Source organism: Hippocampus zosterae, chromosome 12 (genome assembly GCF_025434085.1).
Source record: "Hippocampus zosterae strain Florida chromosome 12, ASM2543408v3, whole genome shotgun sequence".
NCBI lineage: Eukaryota > Metazoa > Chordata > Actinopteri > Syngnathiformes > Syngnathidae > Hippocampus > Hippocampus zosterae.
Genome location: NC_067462.1, coordinates 14,285,382 through 14,305,819, shown reverse-complemented (window position 1 = coordinate 14,305,819; position 20,438 = coordinate 14,285,382). Strand labels below are relative to the sequence as shown.

Here is a 20,438-nt window from a genome sequence, read left to right as displayed (position 1 = left end):
TTAAAGTTAAAGCTGCACTGTTACAGTAATCGATTAACAAGGACCCTAAATGATGCCAGATATACAAAAACTACCAACCAAAATGACTGAAAGGTGATTATGATCAAGCCAGGGATGGATCTATTACACGATAGGAGGCTCACTGCATAGTTGTGAGTCTTGGCAGCCTATTTGAGATTTTTCTTCAAGTATCTTGTGCATTTTTGGTGTCAAGCGGATGTTTAAACCGGTTGAGGGAAAGACACCCACTTACTTAAAACGCTAAATATGAAATATTCAGTATTCATGGGCCAACAGACTAAATCAATATTTCCCAGGAGCTTGTCAAACGTTGAGTCATTTGAGACCACTTCAAGGCAGAGTGGATTTTTCAGTGTTCGCAGGAATAACACACACTCAACCGAGGTCATGTGGCAGTTGACAGTTGGCTGCATAATTTATGTAAAATTGAAAATCTCTGGTGTCGGACACCAGTTCATGCATAGGCCATAGCTCATATCGTGACTGCACCGCCAACAGCGAAAAGGTAATAGCGCGTAATAATGTCATGCATTGAACATCTAATCTCCGCTCAGCTGCATGCACTATGACACAGGTCTTTCTCTGCTTCAATGGCTTATAGGAAGAACAGCGGTAGGAAAAGCATCAGTTTGATGATTCATATGCATCAGTGACAATGTTAAGCTCTGTGACCACCAGGCACTACAGTTTGATACACATTCTTTCAAGTTTACATTGCCAAAGAGCAGCATATTCAAATTGTGGTTAGTTCTTTTGGAATCGTGGTTAGTTTGATTAGGTCACAAATGGGATCTAGCTTTGAATGTCCATTGGAGCATGCGCATAGTTTGTTCTCCCTCTGCTCATTCTAAATTGACAGTAGGCGTTAACATTTTTTGTGCGCTGTGACTAACTGGCAACAAGCCCAGGGTGTACCTCACTTTTTGGCCAAAGTCAGCTGAACCCCAGTTGCGGTCAGACTGAATAAGAGTTGGAACTGCTCCTTCAATGCGATTTATATATATATATATATATATATATATATATATATATATATATATTAGTGTATAAAATATAAATGTGTGTGTGTGTGCGTGCGTGGGGGGGGGGAAACTATGGCCCTTCTAATCTAATTTATACACTAATATATGGCCCTTCTAATCATCTAATGTCAGATGTCCCACAAGGTGGCACAAGTTGGGCCATTCTGCGCTACTTTGCTCTAATCATCCATGGCGTTAGAGTTGGCCCAAAAAAAAGTTGAAAATTAGTGTTGAGGAAGAAATAATTTGTGACTGATGGGGAAAAAAAGAAATTGCATGTTTCTCACCAATTACACAGTACTTAAGTAGCTTTTTCACTAAATGCTTATTTACTCTTCTTCAACTAATTGCGTGGAAGATTCCTTTTTACTTTTACTTGAGTCCTTTTACTCTAAAGTAACAGTACTTTTACTTGAGTAAGATTTTTGGCTACTCTCCCCACCTCTGCTGATATATCTGAGGGAACGCCTATAAAGAGCTAATGGTATTTCTAGGACGATTTCACAGGAAGGTGAAATTTGCTTTCATTTATTTCATTTCAGACCATCTAAAGGGTAACGGTCAATCTATTTCTTCTGTAACCATGCAGGTTGGCTTCCTAAGCCTTCAGTGCCGTGAAGAATCCACACAGTGTTGGAGAAGAACAATACAGAAAAAGTATCCTTGCATACAAGTAGTTCAGGTCGAACAGTGTGTGTGTCCGTATTGGCCAAATGCGTCTATATTCATATTAATCTATGTGTGTCTGCCTCCGCAGGCTCACGAGAGTGAGTGAAGTGCCTACCCCTCCCTCCCACCGTGTCTGCCGAGCCACCGTGCCATCTGGAGAGGAAATCGAGTGTGAAGTACAGTATAGTTTGGGAGCAAGCTCCGTAGCAGTGGCTCAGCAGTTAGTTCATTAGTTCCAAATTTCCAAGGATTAGGACAGAATCTCTAAGGCAGGGAAGGCTGAGGGGAGCAGGGGGTGGAGGATGGAGGGACCCATGTGGGGAAAGGAGACAGAGAGACACACGCCAGGGAGGGGAAAAGTGGACCATAGGGCAACCAAGAGACCAGGAGGGAACCATCTTAACCCCGAGGAATAAGCAGCGGCAGGATGTGTACAAGAGGGGGCCAGAAAAGATGGTGAGAAAAAGATGACGAAAGAGGACAGGTGTAGCCGTCAGTTCCGCTCCAGGGTTTCAACTCCCCCTCTGCCTCCACCCCACTGATCATACGGATATGATGATATGTGTAAGAGTATTAGAGCAGTCAGCCTTATCTTCCCTCCCACCTTTCCCCTCCGGGTCCATGCTGACAGTTAGCAAGTACTCTGTGGTTTTGACCTCTTTGGTCCATTTCTCATACCCGCTTCCGAAGCACCCGGCGCTACTGCCAAGATGGAGGGTGGACATTTTGGGAGTCAAAGTGGCAAGCAATTATTGTGGTCGCTCAGCAGGTTTGAAAGGTGAAGGTGGCAGAATACATTAAAAGCTACATTTATGAGAAAAGTTACAAACAAAAACTTTGGGTTTTGCATCCAGAAAAATAATCGGGAAAAATCATCAAAATTGCTTTGAGATGCATGCCAGGCCAGTAGTTTGCAATGTCATTTGGAAAATAAAGAAAACTTGCACTCTCATTTGTACCAACTGCTTCATTTTATCATCCAAAACAGTCTTTTGAAAGCCTTGTGTAGATTTATACAGTCAAACCTCGGTTTTCGAACCGTCTCTGTTCTCGACCAAATCGGTTTTCAACCAAAAATTTCTAGTTTTTATATGCCTCAGATTACGACCGAAAATCAGTTCTCGACCAAACTGAGCCCACTTGAATGCACCACTCGACTCAAAGGCCACAAATATTAGAGGAAGTAGAGAAACTTTTGCTTATTTTCATAAATGAGAAAGAGCTAGCAAGGGACAGTCTTAGCCAAGATACAATTTGTGGCAAAGCAAGACAATTGTATGGACATTTGATAAAAAAAAGGATCCTAGCATGGCTCCTGAAGAGTTTGATAGCAAAGCAAGCAGAGGATGGTTCGAAAAGTTGAGGAAAAGAAGTGGGATACACTCCGTGATTCTTCATGAGGAGGCAGCTCGTTCAGACATGTAAGCTGCTGAAAAGTTTAAAGTCGAGTTTGAAAATGTCATCAAGGCCGAGGAATATCTTCCCCAGCAAACTATTAATATGGAGGAGACTGGACTTGTGTCGATAAAGCGGTTCAGAAAATGGATGGAGGGATGTTACCTCCTACCATAGCGTAAGGTTTGCAGAGAGAGTCCATAGTTACAGCCATTACTTTAGGGTTTATTAGTTCAAGGTGTAAAATAATGTAATCTACAATTGTCACAAGAGAGAGAGAGAGAGAGAGAGATGTTACTTGAATTTTTATGTTACAATGTTAATGTTTATGTTAAAATTGTACAGTATTTTACATATTACCTGCTCTCTTATTACATGTGTTTACAGTTATGGTGCAAGAGTAAAAAAAAAAAAAGCTTTAAAAAAGTTCTTTCTAGACTTGGAATTGATTAAAATTTATTACAACTATATATATATATATATATATATATATATATATTGCGCGTCGTCCCGCACGCGGTCTGTCCTTCCGTCTGTCCCTTTTCAAAACGTACCTACTTCACCGCGCCGCTGCGCGCCGCCACTGCGCCGCTCAGGCAGTGGCTCACTACGATCACGCGGGCATCTTAGCGAAAAATGTTGTCTACCCACAAGCATTGCAATAAAATTGTTAGTTATTTAGTAGAGCTAAACATCTCTTTATTTTCGCGATAAGCAATGAAGATGAACAAAAAGTTGAACCAAGCAACAACACTTTTGTGGGCCGAAGGCCCACCTTACCAGCCTTCCGCAGGAACTAGCTGATGAGCCGGCCGCAGGGCGGCGAACCATCACCTTACCAGCCTTCCGCAGGAACTAGCTGATGAGCCGCCCGGAGGGCGGCGAACCAGCTAGTTGATTATAATGGGAAACGTGGTTTTCGAATAAATCGGTTTTCGAAGAGCCTTCTGGAACGGGATATGGTCGAAAACCAAGGTGTGACTGTATACACACACACACACCCTAGTGGCTTGAGATGAAAAATTAAAAATAGGTTTCCTCGTGATGATATACAAAAAAAAAAAAACAGACAGCCATTATTCTACTCAAGATGAAATGTTTTTTATCTACTGTAGATTGCCCAGGTGAAGCTTATATTCTGGTTTCTTTTATATGAAAACAGTTGGTTCAAAGGATACTCTTTTGGATGGATTTACCAACAGAGTGAGAACCAGGGAATTCCTCCTTGAGCCTGAATTGCTGCATTCCTTTGGCCCAAAGCGGTGACATCATCACGGGGTCATGGCACTGAGCTGTCAGTCACGCAGACCGTCATCTTATTGTCTTTGTCTAAGTACAGGAACGGCCTGCAGCCATATCATTCATCTTTATTATCATGACTTAAAGACCTTTGTTAGCTCACTTTTTTTGTATTTTTGTACCCCCACTCTTTATCCAATCACAATTTTATGGACAGTTCAAGAGGGCCAATGGGGAAGTGGCGTAGGCGGGGGGAGAACGCCTTTCACCTGCTGCATCTGCTGCTTTCCCGCTGCTTGCACAGTGGGACATGGTCACCTTGTTTTAAAGGAGGCCTTGGAGGGGGGCACTGCTGCCTTTATACCACCATAATAGGGGGAAATGTGCTTGTTTTAACCATGTTACTTGGGTAGTATGCCTTTAAGGGATTAAGTGTGAGAGCACCTGTCAACCGAAGAATTCGAATTCAGGTCAAAAGCAAAACCATTACGGAGACGTAATGTGTGCATAAGACTGATATTTTTTATTATTTTATTTATGATCAATGCATGTAGATAATGTGAGCAAAAGTAAAACTTAAAAGAAAGCTCAATTCATTAAAACAATACGATTCCTAAATGTACACTTTTATTTAGATCTGTATCAACACTTACAAATTATTACTTCTTTTCCTTGTCTGATGCCCCACCCTTTCACACATAATACATCTATTTTTATAATAACATGGACAGTATGTTTTCTTTTGTCACCCCCCCAGAAAAACCCCCAAACAAACCTAAAAAACCTTTTTGATGTTAAAAAGATAACATTTGAAGTCCTGTGTCTTCACTGGACATTGATGACATGTAAATTTGTTGTTATTAATTAAACATCTGCTCATTGATAGGCTTTAATACATCTCCTTCTCAATCAAGAAACACATTTGTCAACTATTAATAGAAATTGCACACACATTAATTTTGATGTCGCAATTTATGTATTATTGAGTTTGCATGTTAAATGGAACCAAAAAGATATCAGTAGTCGTTAGGACAGCAATCTGGTTGAAAAAAAAACAAATCACAAAAAAATTCCAGATTGATTTTAAAATACACTAGCTGGTTCGCCGCCTTCCGGGCGGCTCATCAGCTAGTTCCTGCAGAAGGCTGGTAAGGTGGTGGTTCGCCGCCCTCCGGGCGGCTCATCAGCTAGTTCCTGCGGAAGGCTGGTAAGGTGGGCCTTCGGCCCACAAAAGTGTTGTTGCTTGGTTCAACTTTTTGTTCATCTTCATTGCTTATCGCGAAAATAAAGAGATGTTTAGCTCTACTAAATAACTAACAATTTCATTGCAATGCTTGTGGGTAGACAACATTTTTTCGCTAAGATGCCCGCGCGATCGTAGTGAGCCACTGCCTGAGCGGCGCAGTGGCGGCGCGCAGCGGCGCGGTGAAGTAGGTACGTTTTGAAAAGGGACAGACTGAAGGACAGACCGCGTGCGGGACGACGCGCAATATATATATAGATAGATAGATTCACGTAAATATGAGGTGTGTCAGAAATGTCACCCGAGATACCCGTTTTAAAAACAAGGATGACATCATGATGGCAATGCGAACCTAGATGAGGAGGAAGTGCTTGAATAGGAGGTTACATAGAACTAACAGGTAGGCCTCTCCTGCTGGTTGATCTATTGCTCTAAGCATTCCGAAATCACTCAGCCAGCCCATCTGCCATTGGGTGCACCTTCTGACCTCACCACAACTGCGCTCTCAAATGAAGCATTTTTTCAGTTTGAGAGCATGTCACACCTACCTTGACACAACACAGCGTTCAATGGTTACCCGCTCGTAGCACATACACAATGAATGGAGTCATCGATGGCACATTGTACGTTAATAATTACAGTGCGAACAGATCTTAATGCTATCATTTACAAAAATGTTCATTTTAAGTCTGCTTCCTTTTGTGTTTTTGAAACACACTTAAAATGTTCTCTTTTAAACACAAACAAGATCTAAAATGTTATCACCATCTGAGTCCAAGTAGTCCATTTACAGTGACTATAAAAGTCAGCAAGTTCCCACCTTCTCTCTCTTAAAAAATGGACCACCTTCAGTGGTAGTATCAGAACCGTAACAGAGGCGCGATGATTATTTTCTGATGTGTTGAGCCTGGCAAATAACATTTATTAAATAACATTTATTATATAATATTATTATTATTAAATAATAATAATTAAAGTTTTTTTATACAGCACACCAGATGCTGGTGCTGATGATGTCATACGGGATAGACTGATTTTTGTGTAAAACACAGGCAGCTCTCCTGTTGGACCTTTGATGCAACAAATGTGTGGGAACTTTGACAGGCTCGAGTAACAGTTTGCCTTCACTGTGGAAATCAGCTAAATGTTTCTTTTCTTTTTTGTGTAATTCAAATAACTATGAAACAAGGGAAATTTGGAACCAATACCTTTTTGTTGAGGGCAACGCCATCCTCGCAGTCCAGGACGGCGCAGTCAACTTCCAGCGTGGCCAGTTTCCTCAGCTTTCGCTCATCATTGCCGGGGCAGTAGAGCACGGCTCTGCGGGGTACATAGGGCAGCGAAGCACCTGCGGGGTTATGGTGGTGACGCCATCCCGTAGTACACAACCTGAGCCAGACACCCTCCCTGTTAAACCAATAGATATGCAGAACATAAACACGCAAATACACATTAATTCACATAGTTGTGACATAAATTAGAAGACCTTATACAGTATGAATGCAGGGTTGAGGACATTGAATAATTTAAGGTTGTTGTTGTATTCATCTTCATAATATATACAGCTTTAAAGGTCCACACGGTGACTACAGTGAAAGTCGGCAAATGTTAGTTTTTGTTTGGCTCCTGTTTGCCCTTCAGCTGTTCATTTAAGTGGAGGGGATACATGCGATGACCTGGGATTTACTTTTCTTTTGTTGAAGACAAACTCAACCAAACACTCAGCCACTCATATGCTAATGTAGCCACACTGCTCAATGTCTTGGAAAGTTGGCAGGGTGGTTGTTGCGGTTGTACAGTGGGATGGAATCGAGCGCAGATCTCCGGCAAGGCTAAATTTGATAAGAGCAGCAGAAATGTACAGTATTTATTTTTAACTGCACAATGATCAAAATAACAGTAAATAATATTTTTTTGCGACCGGAACAGATTAACATTTCCATTCATTTCAATGGGAAACAACATCGGTTTGCAAAAGTTTCCGTTTAAGAATGTGGTCAGGGAACGGATTAAATTCGTCATTTGAGGCCATACTGTACAGTTTTTAAATGACAGGACAAACTTAATCTTTCACTGCTAAATCTCACAAAAACAGATCTTATTGTTGTATCAGTGTCCTTTTGTGAGATAGCTACAAAAGGAGGATGAAGGGCTTTACAAAATGAGCCGAATTATTCTGTTTGTCACTTGTCTATTGCTTTTTGAAAAGGAGATGGAATCACTTCAGCAGCCACTTAATCCTGTCAACAGCGCTTCCACATGCCCTCCAGTCAGTATTGGCTCTAATCTTCTTGTGACTTGGAGATCTCCACTAAATTAAGCTGATTCTTGCATACATGACCTAAGCACTTAAGACTGAATAGTATTCAATCAACAAAACAGAAAATGTGACAAAAGGGTGGATGGGTAGATAGTAAGAGGTGAAAAATTATATCGAGAGGAAACTCTGATGTTGACTGCCACGAGAGGTTCATTGGGTTTCAGCATCCAAATTCCATCATGCATGGCACTCTGACTTTATGTGATGATATGGCAAATAACAATAACACATTTTCCAAATTATCTGGTCTGAAATCATCACAATTGTTCCACTGTTTCAACATTTTTTGAAATGCCAATGTTAAAAGTATCTGTACTGAAAACGAGGAAACACTGAAAATGAGGAGCAGGTCAACATTTTATTAACATGAACGTAACAGAGATTAACGGATAAAAATAGTGCAGCAATACCAACCCAACAGTACAACAGCTGTAGCATTGAATGACTGTTTTATTGGTATGCATAATGCTGTTTTTTAAGGAGATCAACCACCAACATGACTTTGTTTCGGAAACCATTGCCACAAAACCAACGATGATTAACTTCTCTTCGCAAGAATAGACTCGTCTGCAGAGAACTCCAGGTATCCAAGTATTTCACTGCCCTCAGCTAAAGGTATAGCTTTCGTTTGGTCAGGTAAAGGTGACTGTTGTGCACATTTCTGCAATAAAGTGACGATCGCCACAGTTGATCATGATAATTGACCAGAAAATTTCTCGTGATCACTAATCACGTAATGTAATCACTCTTGCATGCCTCTTGACATTTTACACTGATTTTGGTACAGTATACAGTTTTTTTTTTCCACATCGAGCCCTTCTTCTCTATGGCAGGAATCACACGCTAATGTCACGTCCAGAGCGACCAGCATCAATACAACAAAAGCAAGGTAAGTTTGGATAAACTGTTCCAATTTAGATAAGCTTTTTAAAAAATATATATTCATTTTTTATAATCCCATACTGGAATGGGTGGTATGCTGTGGGAAAAATACAAAACCATAACTGTGTACTGTTTTGGATGTTTTTAGGCCACAAACAAAAAAAAAAGTGTACATTTAATAGAAAATTAACTTAAATGAACGACTATTAATTTGAGGTTACATGTACCCCAAAGGTTGCGCGAAATACTCAAAACAGGAAGAAGACTTCAGGGCCACCTATATATTGTTATTTATTATAACACTTAACCTTTTTTGGTTTGTTTTATAGTTATTGGTAACCCTTAAAAATAATATATATACACCTGTATATATTAAAAAAAAAGAAAGATCTGCTCAGCAATGATACTCACTTTCACATTATGACTTGGGAAGTTAAGTCAGCTTTCTTTTAGGTTTCGACAACTGTGGTTAACATTCTTTTACACTTGTAAGAAAGGGATATTAGGAACTTTTTATGTAAAGTATAGCTTGTATTCAGGTGTGCAGCTGTGTATAGACTTTGGACACAGTCCTGTGTCCGTTTTTTTTTCTACCAACCTACAATACATAAACATTGTCTTCAAAATATACTTTTAGTTCCAATAGCCTACATCTGGCTGACAACCTCTTCTGTCTTGTATATGAAAAACAGTCGCCAACACGCCATATGAGATTACATTAACAATGCATTTCCCTTCTCGTCATTCTTCCGGGTTTTACATGAAAGGTTATGATAGCACAGGGCTTTTTGGGTATGTAAGCATCTGTAAAGTGGTAGGACATGGCTACAGCAACTGCATTTACTGGTCTGCAATCAGATGTGAGTGTGTGTTTGGGGGTTTATATGGTGCTGGTTCTCATTAGCAAGAATGGCGGTGGTGGCCATGGCAGCAGACACGGGCCAAATGGCACTGAAAACAAGGCGAGGACCGGAAATCTGGACCCGTTTTTTTGTTACAAGGGTGAAATTAGTGTATATCTTTTGGAAACATTGTGTTCATCCATCTTGTTAAATGGCTAAGGGGAACAAATCAAAACAGCAGCAACACATAGACAGAACCAGAATTGCGACATTAAAGAGAGAATTAATATTCCATGGCATGATGAATACGCCACAACAACTTACGATTTTATGTTGCTTTTCCTTTTAATGTGTCACACTTGTGTTGAATTAATTAGCCTGCGGCAGTTGTTTCATTACCACAATATAATGATAAGCATTTCCTGTAACTCTACAGGCCTCCAACTGGTAGCATAATGGCCTAATTCAGGTGGTAATATTCTTTGTACCACATGAATGATGGCAGATAACAAGAGACCGCACTCCAAAACAGAGAATGACAACAGCCATGCACTCAATATGTAGATTCACACAATTACCTCCAACATGGAGGTGCAGGTAGATGCTGTGTGGTAAATGTACTAAATTAAAGATTTGGGTTTCTTCCCCTCCAGTTATCATTGCGTGATGCATATGCAAACTACATGCTAATGTTGCTGGTTGTAAGGACTATAGACTCAATTTCGGGGAGAGGAAATCATGTATCCAAGGAGTAATCACGACATTCAGATGATTAAAATTGTCCATGGGTGGTTGGGGAAAACAAAATGAAACAAAACAAACAAAAAACGGTCTGAAATAAGCCAGCAATATTTCTCTAGTTTCATGTCAACCTGTCTGGCACTTTGGACTGTGTAAAATAAATAAAAGGAGAGAAGAATACTCAGCAGGACACCATCTCCACACTGCCTCAGGTCTTGAGCACAAACCATACAGGAATGTAACCAAAAACTATACACCGAAAAGTTATAAATACAAAAAAAAAAACCCTACTTGTAATCAGCTTTCACTCGTCTTAGACATCAAAATTTTTTTAAATCAAAAAGATGCATGTGCAAACTGCAGAGTAAAGGTAGTAATAGAAGGCACAGTGCTGAAGAAAACTACAATAAATACTTCTAAGGTGATGTTTTCACTTCATCTTTATCCAAAATTATTTTCTTTGCTTCACTAGTAAGTGTAATTTTAAAATATTATTTCAATCTGAAAAATCAAAATGAGGTATGCACCTGAAAATGATCAAATGGGCTTTCACTTGTCGAGCGCTTTTCTCCCTTAGGTATTCAAAGCGCTTTACCGCTGATTCCTTGTTTACCTACTGATGATCTTGGGGGTTCACTATCTTGCTTGTGGACAATTCAACATGGTCAGGATCGAACCCACAACCTTTGGGTTGGGTGACGACCACCTTACCATTGTGCCATTCAATATATGTTATTAAAGTGCTGTTACAACGTTACATCAAACTCATACCACAGTTTGTGTAATAATTTTATCTGTGCTGTATACAGCACATTTGACAATAAACTTGTAACTGAATTGAATATGGCTGAAGAAAATGTTCGCAGCTAACTCGAGAAGTGGTTTCCCTGCATGACTGTCTCGAGGTCAGAAACGGAACCAGCCATCAGCAACACCTTAGTTACTTCTTTGGTAGATGCTACTACCATTATATTGCCAGAAAGGCAGGTTTGCACCGCATTCTTATTTTCGTGAAATGCGCCCCCACTTTGGAGCTCTGTTCCTAACATACTGGTCAGATATCATAGTATGAGCCATAGTGCATCCGTTGACATCACAGATGATCTGAACTATTGCTATTGGGGATGTGCATCAAAGATAACCAACGGGAGACATGGCAGTTGAGACAAGTTTAAAAAAAAGAGGTACTTTAAAAAAAATGATGACATTAATTCATATCGATTGGCGACATAAAGGTGACGAGTTGACTATTCTCGGCAGTCCGACTGACTTCACTACTCCATTACCACACGTTAAGTGAGTCTGTGTGTGTTCTAACTTTGTGCAGAAACCCCATTGCAAGAGCCTCCAATAATCTCTGTAATGCAATTATTGTGACAATTGGGTTGAATGTGTAAATTGTTGATCATATTATCTTGAGGCAAGTGCGGCAAAATTAAGTGTACTACTGAACAGCAACGAGCAGAGATATCATTCATGCATCATTCATCTTTCTCAACTTGTTTGCAGGCGAAAGAAGTACAAAATGATGTCAGCTACAGTATGTGGAAATAGGAGCTCCGAACATTTATTTTAGTGTTCTCTAATTAAAAATGTTTTGAAAATAATGGGTTCATTAACTTTTAATGTTGCCAACAGTTAATAAAGAGAAGGTAGTCAAATGCAAGGTTGTTGTGTCATGGCTTTTTCTAACGCCACAACATTTTTTTTGTTCACGACGATCATGCTGTCAGACTACCAGATAAATATCGATCTGTGTCTTGGAATAGGTGAGATGTCACACAACAAGTCCATCACCGACCGACCAGATCTAATCATTGTGTGCTTCCTTCACGATTCAGTTTATTGGTGCAGGTCTGTCGGGAGCAGCTGTAGTCATCTCAACGGAGGACATGGATGCATTTGCGTTGCTTATTCCTTCAGAAAAGTCAAAAAATAATAAAAAATATAAATTAAAAAATGATCAGTTACAAGTTTTGCAGTATATAAATGTAAATATAGCACAAGTTGAAACGCTTCATATACTTTCCACTATCTCCCCTTTTGTTCAAGTCACTTTTTCAAGAATGTATACCACACTGTGATTGTGCGCGCCACATTCAGTATCTCATCATGAGTAGGAAGGACACTGTCTTCCTATTGGTCAACGCCAAAGAACCGCTTGGGGACGATGAAGGACATGTCGCACTTTGCGGCAATATGAGATTCCAGACTTTCATAAGATATCCTTGTCCCACACTGGGGAAATTTACATGTGGTTATGGTCTTGATCGTGAAGCGTCTCAGACACTTCATGACCAATCATTGAGTAGGTTACGCTACATGAGCTGTGACGCATAAAGACAAGAAAATCGGCTGAGATACTACATTTGTATGCAACAAATCTGTCGGCTCAAACATCGGGCTACATTTGTGTTGTCTGACGTTGGCCCTAAGGTACCCTTAGGACAGATAGTCCCAAATGGTTTGTATTGAGTCATCCATTGCAGCAATAACGTTGATCTGAAAATAGTGATAGTCATGAACAATGCCCCCCCCCCCCCCCCAACCCACCGTGTCCTCCTCCCCTTTCGGGACTCATTAGTTTGGGTTTTATGGCTTAATCTACACAATGAGGATGAAGTCATGTCAGTTATCTTGGGCAGCCAATGCCTGTTCTACCTGTAATCCTTCTCAAAGACCCCCAGCTTTCTTCAAAGCCCGCAAATCTGCGCACAATGCATTTTATGCGAGGTCTCCACTGCAATGCCAGGGGACCGACTGTGGACTTTTGTCATCCCTCCCGTATAAAATGACATTAATCCTGTTCTTCCTTTGACGGATGGAGACATCTTTATCGGGGTCTCCAGAAAGGCAAACATTTGAATGAAAAGGACGTGAGCACTATAGCAAACAAGAGTAGCAATCTGGCCGACGGCAAGCTGTCCCTATTTCGTGAAAAGCCATTCTTAAATTTGTGGTTGCTAACCAACAAAGAGTATGTACAGCCAAATCTTGAGGATTATATCTATTTATCTGATTTGACGCAAAATAAACGTCACCAAATTTGGAGAACGGAAAGGAAACCCTCCAAAATGCAATAAATACATTTTGGCAGATTGATAATGAAAAAAGCATAAATGATTCATCACCATGAACATTTTGGAAAACAGTCATGTTATCGTTTTTGCGGCAACTGTATGAAAAGCGCTTTCTAATGGCTAACAAATCTTAGGGTTCATTCACATTGTTTTCATCTACTTTAAAGAACATTTGTCACCATCTTATAAAGATATACAAGAAGTACACCCCCCCCCCATTTTTTTTGGGTGGTGGGGGGACAATTACCAATTTATATTTTCTGCATTAAAACGCCTCAAATTTGTTCACACATGCTTTTTATTGGATAGCAAATAAAACACGTTTATTGGTAAAGTGCAGAGTAAAACACTTTGGTTGACAGTTTCAATGAATTTATCATTAAAAGTCAATTGAGTGGGAGGCTTAAAAGAGGTCAAATAAGTCGTTCCATTTGAGGAGGACATAAGAGGGTTAGCTTTTAACTTAGCATTTTTATTGACTCTGGCAAAACAAAATGAGCGGCCTCTGTAGGATTGTGCCCTCTGCATTGGCCATTCAGGCCTTCTGAGGTCCATTGTACTACTTTGAAGGCATTGAAAGGAAACCCCACTGGTGGAAATGCAGTGGAACAGCCCCACAACAGGCCACAACTGTTCCCTTATGCATGAAAGGCAACCAAATAAAAGGCAAGATGGACTTCTGAGGTAGCAGCAAAAACAAAGGCAACAAAAGTGCTGATCATGAGGGGATGACACGACTTGTCTCAGCAGGAGTCCAAAGAAAGGGTGGCGGGACAATAGCACTCCCGGCTGATGACACGTCGAAGAATTGAAAAATCCACAGAAGAAGTGTCTTTTCAATTCACTAAACCCACAAGCGCCGGCTGGACCCAGGTCGGACTGAAAGGGGGGTAGTCTGGAACAACCGCAACAACTTTTTTCTCCCTTTAGCTTCTTTTCCAAAACATTCCCCGGTTCTGTCAATTGACTTGGCGATGGCAGAGGCACACCAGGGGGATGGCTTTAGTAAGGATACACCAAAACTCAATCAGAATGTGGTGACTTCCGCTCCCGCAGCTTCCCCTTCTTTTTTAAGCTGTTGGCCGTCAGATCAGTTTCTTTTTGTGCTGCAAAAATAATTATGCTGCTGCCCGAACGCCATGGGAACTGTCAGACAAACAAAAACATGTTTGCTCTCACTGAACATGCCTTCATGTTTTGTGATCGACTCTGTTGGCTTTTAGAAGGAGCACATTTTGACTTTATGTTCCCACGGGCTTGATATTCAACAAAGTTTTAACATGGGAATAAAAAAGAAAAAAAAACAAAAACAAAAACAAAAAAAACTCCACCATTCACTTGTTTTACAATATCAGGACTGAAAGCGCTCACTCGAGACTAATTTTTAATTAAAAACATTTTGGAAATGATCATGTCTCGGCCTCATACAAGATTCTATAACATTTGTTAAAAAAACAAAAAAAAATGATTGTCTCACGGATTACCGGTGGAAGGGGCATAGTAGACAACCCCCGCCCCCCCAAAAAACAAAACAATTTGTTCATTTGTTTATATGACTTATGTTTTGAAATCAGTCATGTCATCATTTCCAGCCAAAGCTCAGAAATGCTGGCCGGTGAAAATTATTTCCCATCGCAACAAATCTGATGTCCATGCTGTACTCTGATTAAGTTGAGATGTTAAAACCGTAACTCTGTTTTGGAGACTAAAAATGCCATAATCTGAAAACGTGTCTTTACATGCAAAGTTTTGAAAACAATCAAACTGATTCTAGTCCAAAATATGCTTTTGGTAAATGATAGTACGAACAAGCATTTGGGTGTATATTTTACCTGATAGGCAGAGTACAATATTTTCAATTGTCTTCATCACCATCTATGAATGGGGAGTATTTTGATACAAAATACTTAAAAACAAAACAAAAACAAAACTATCAATTGTATGAGATTGCTCAGGACTTAACATGGTTCCCGTAACTCCCCCCCCCCCCCCCATATTTTTACAATGACCATTTCCAGATGTTTAGCAACAAATTTAATTTACACACAATTGTAAATGTCGATTAGTGCAGTAATGCATTTTAGTTAAGGCTAAGCCAATTGCTGAACAGTGCAACCACAGGTGAAGTAACTCCTGCATGATAGCCCAAGGCCGAGCTCACAGTTTTTTAGACCTACCCATGGGGCCTTTCACTGGCTACCCCCCCTGCCTGATTAATGGATCAATGTGGTAATTGATTAGTGAAGAGGAGGTGGGAATAAGTACATAGGTCATACCCCCGCACTCCCCAACCCCCAAACAAAAAGGGGAAGACGTAAAATAAAATGTAGCAGTGATAGCCCGCAGCCAGGCCGCTACCCATCAAAGCCAAGGCAGAACTGACATAAAGGCCCCGGCCCATTCTGCAGTGAGCCCTGTCCTCCCTCCTCAACGCTCCTTTTCTCTTGGTAATGCTCTCTGTAAAGTGACAGGAACCATTCTCTGAGCTGCTTGTCCACTCACCTTCATAAAACTAGCCGTAAAGCAGCAAATAACAGGCTTATATGGCTTCATTATGCTGCCTTTGCAGGTTCACAGCCCTCTGGCTGGATGACTGAGGGGGTTCGCTGTGGTTGCGCAAAACGCGGGGTTGACTGTCAGCAGGAAGGGCAGCCTGGTTCTCGTGGAACACTTGTCCCAAAACGCTGTCACCATGTCCGTTTGCTCAAGAGGACTACTTGACCCTCTTTTTATCCCTGTACTGCCATAAATCTCAAGCAGGGTTAAACAAGATGGCACATCTCATTTCAAGAGTGGTAGTGATGCCGTTATTCAGGAGATTTACAAACACTCATTGCTATGAAGTTGGGACAATGAGTGAAACAGAAACCTAAGCGGAACACAATGATTTCCAAATCCTTTTCAACCTATATTCAATTGAATATGTCACAAAACGAATATACTTTTCTTACCTATATTTTCAAATGTTGAATTTGATGTCCGCAAAAGATTATGGGACAAGAGCAACAAAAAACTGGTAAAGTTGAGGGGAAAAAACCCTGTTTGGTACACTCCATGTGTGAACTGGTTAACAAAGCTTCAAAAATTTGTGCCTTCAGTTTCCAGACTTTAATTTAAGTCAAGTCAAGTCAACAGTATTTATAGAGCACTTTCAAACAGCCATCGCTGCATACAAAGTGCTGTACATGGAGCGATTTAACATACACAATAAACAGTAAGACGAATCGGTAATAAAGGCGGTAGAAAGCACCAAGCAGTAAAATCAAGAACAAATTTAAGTCAGGCTGAGTCGAACACCAAAGAATACAAGTAAGTTTTGAGGAGGGCTTTAAAGATGGGCAACGAGGAGGTATTTAGGAGTGTTAAAGAGAAAGGTGATATGACACAGTGGTACATATGCCCCCCCCCCCCCCCCAAAAAAAATCTAGTTAATTTGAACAATATATATTTTATCTTTGTACTGTATTCAAATACAGTGAACAGTATTTGCAAATCATTGTATTCCATTTTTATTTACGTTTTAAACAATGTCCCAACGTTATTGGAATTGGAAGTTGTACTTATAATGACGATGTGGTATCAGATCCTGAAGACTCAGGTACTTAGAAAATGAGACGAGAGAAAAAGAATGTTGGGTCTTGTCTTGTGTCATATTCATGTTATTTTACTCATTTTAAAATAAACCATTTAGCCTGGTGATTGAATACATTTCAAATTTGTATCTGGACATGAATGGATGGTAGTCGTAGTACAAATAATAGTGTATGAAAAGATGCCAGGGGGGCCAAATAAAGGACATATACTGCAATGTTAAATGGTTCTTGCTTCCAATAAAAGATTTATAGACAGAACAACTTAAATTTGTTTTTAAAGACATGTTTTTTTTCTTGGTCATTCACATGTAAAAACCTTTCATCAACCAAACAGTATATTGAGTTCAACCAGGTGGTATCGAAAGGACCTGGGGAAAACAAGCAAACAACTACAATAGCACAACACAAAAACACTGAAACGCTGAGATGAAACAGCCACGACTTCCATGCCAATGGTTGATTATGCAAGATATTGCAATAATTCAGGGATGGCAATGGCTAGTGATTAAAAAAGCGGAAAGGGGCGTGGCCTGGACGGGGCGACCATTCACAACAAGTAAGACATCATACACGTCCAATCGCAGGGCTGTTTACAATCGGAAGATGGAAAGACTGATCGGGAGAGCTCGTGAAAACTCGACGATAAGGTACCTGACCCCCCTCTAAAATATTCTCAATGGATTTAGGATGGATTCACAAAAATGATCAATTAAAAAATAAAAACGGTGGATTTACGCGTATACGCGGAAAATTGCCATGACTGATAATTGCACTTCCTTGTTTTCTGTAAAATGAATAAAAAAAAGCATGAAAACATACATGTATATATAAATATAAAACGGGGGTCGGCAACCCAAAATGTTGAAAGAGCCATATTGGACCAAAATAAACAAAAAAACTAAAATGTCTGGAGCCGCAAAAAAAAAAAAAAAAAGCCTTATAACGAGGGCAACACATCATGCTGTATGTATCTTATCTATATGAGCTATATTAGCCTGCTGTCAACATGACTAAGTTGGCTGCAAATACACGAGCATTCATGATTAATTTTTTCCCCCCCTGCAGTTCATCCTGTCGAGGAGGGGTGGCCAAACTTTTTTGACAGAATATCTACTTTTCGGACAACCAACCTCCCACGAGCAACATGTTACCGCACACACGCGCATACGCACACACTTACACACGCATGCTGTAATGAGCAACAGATATAATGGCCGCTAAGATGAACCAGGCACGGGACGCACTTTCGCAGCGTGCTAACTATCGTAGCTCACGTGTACGTTTAAAAATGCTTCTCTTGGCTGCACAGATGCCCATTCTTAGCAAGTACCCTCGTTGAATTGTATATGAAATGCAGCTGTTTATTTATTCATTCATTCATTCATTCATTCATTTTCCGAGCCGCTTGATCCTCACTAGGGTGGCGGGGATTGCTGGAGCCTATCCCAGCTGTCTCCGGGCAGTAGGCGGGGGACACCCTGAATCGGTTGCCAGCCAATCGCAGGGCACACAGAGACGAACAACCAGTCGCACTCACACTCACACCTAGGGACAATTTAGAGTGTTCAATCAGCCTGCCACGCATATTTTTGGAATGTGGGAGGAAACAGGAGCACCCGGAGAAAACCCACGCAGGCCCGGGGAGAACATGCAAACTCCACACAGGGAGGCCGGAGCTGGAATCGAACCCGGTACCTCTGCACTGTGAAGCCGACGTGCTAACCACTGGACTACCGGGCCGCCCTGTTTATTTATTTATTTATTTATTTATTTTTACAACAGCCCCCTGACTGACATCCCGCCTTGCTAATAGAAACGCGTGTCGCAGGCTATGCCGCTAATATTCGTTGATGAAATGTTTACATTTAATATTTATTCGACACATTTTGACAGCATCGGAAAACTAAAGAGCTAAAGAGCCTTGTGTTGCCAACCCCCGATATGTAACAACAAGAAATATATAAATATTTTACTCAGACATTTTCATCATGAAAAGGTAACCCATTGAAATACATTCTTAGCAAAGGTTCCTAAAGCAATACATTTGATCTTTGCATTAAATACTGCACGTCGGATTGAAGGATTAAACGTTATTTTATGGAAAATTAAGGCCTTCATTTTGGAAGTTAAATACTTAAATAGAATCTGAAGACACCCTGCTGCATGAGTTCAAATTAACATAACTCCCCCACCAATAAAAAAACAAAACTAAACTAAAAATGCAGACCTGATTCTGAATTTGGCTTATTAGCTGTACTAATACTTCACAAAAAACTGAAAAAAGAGAGCAAGAGGCCTGGCTGATTCGATCACAAAGGTTGGTTTACCAGAAGCGAAAATGAACAACATTTGAGGTGGTGAAATGAACAATGTCAGAACAGAAGCTTGGCCAGCCTGAACTACAGTGATGAGCCTTGGATGTGGCTGCAGCAGGGTCAGATGGTCGATCAGACCATCAGGAAATTTGGCCTACGAACCGACGTGTCCTGCTGATTGCTTTACCTCCTCTCCCAACCAAAAACATGCCCTTATACTCCAGACTCGGGCCCCAGGAAAAAGTCAGGCAGATGGGTGTGAAAAAAAGATCCACTTGGGAGACTTCTGAAATTTACACAAGGCACAGTGCTCTGATGTTCACATTTGGAACTATAACTAGGGAAAAAAGCAGGACAGGGAAAAAAGGGGGACATCTGTGTAATTTTCTTTTTTGTTTTTTCCTCTTATTTCATCTCTTGTGGGCCATGATGTGTCATGACTGAGGTTTTTGGATCATAGTCGCTTTAATTAAATGGACCACCACCACACCAATACTGAACATTGACAACCCCCACCAGCTCATCCCACTCTCTCCCTACATTGCCTGTGCCCCCAAGTGGTCACATATGAATATGACACCTGTAATACAAATAAGGAGACTTAAAAAAAACAAAAGAAAAAGAGGTATTTGTATGTTTTTAATTAATTCAACCCCCTAAGATATGGTCAATTTGGGCATGTCACTATTGCCCAGGAAGAATTTTAAAAAGGAATTTAAGTCATAAAGTTGATGCTCCCTATAGTGTTGTAATGACAGACACTTCATTCTTCTGACCAACGGGGATGCCGCTTGCCCTCGACTTCTGCCCGGCCGCGAGCCTTTAATTAAGACTGGCTTAGGTCTGATTGATCCTGACACACCAGGAAGTTTCTTGAAAATCTGACTGCCAAAACCATGGAAGTATTATATAGGCCAAGAGCCCCCTCACAGCCCCTTCTGGCACCCCACATAAAAAGATTCTAAGCTGAAAGCCTCAACATTTTTGTGGTATGCTGTGAGAATTAACCCTTAGCTACCTTCTGTCACTTACCCACATTAATGACTGTAGGACATTTGCTTCAATGCCACATTTCC

General features: G+C 40.6%; 1 protein-coding gene across 1 annotated transcript in view; it reads right to left on the bottom strand.

The window, feature by feature from the left end:
* clybl (citrate lyase beta like) overlaps positions 1 to 20,438 on the bottom strand; it is a 58,247-nt gene that overhangs the window by 20,601 nt on the left and 17,208 nt on the right. The window contains exon 2 of the mRNA XM_052082499.1: positions 6,798 to 6,996. Coding sequence (XP_051938459.1) covers positions 6,798 to 6,996 — 199 coding nt within the window. The remainder of the gene's footprint in view (positions 1 to 6,797; positions 6,997 to 20,438) is intronic.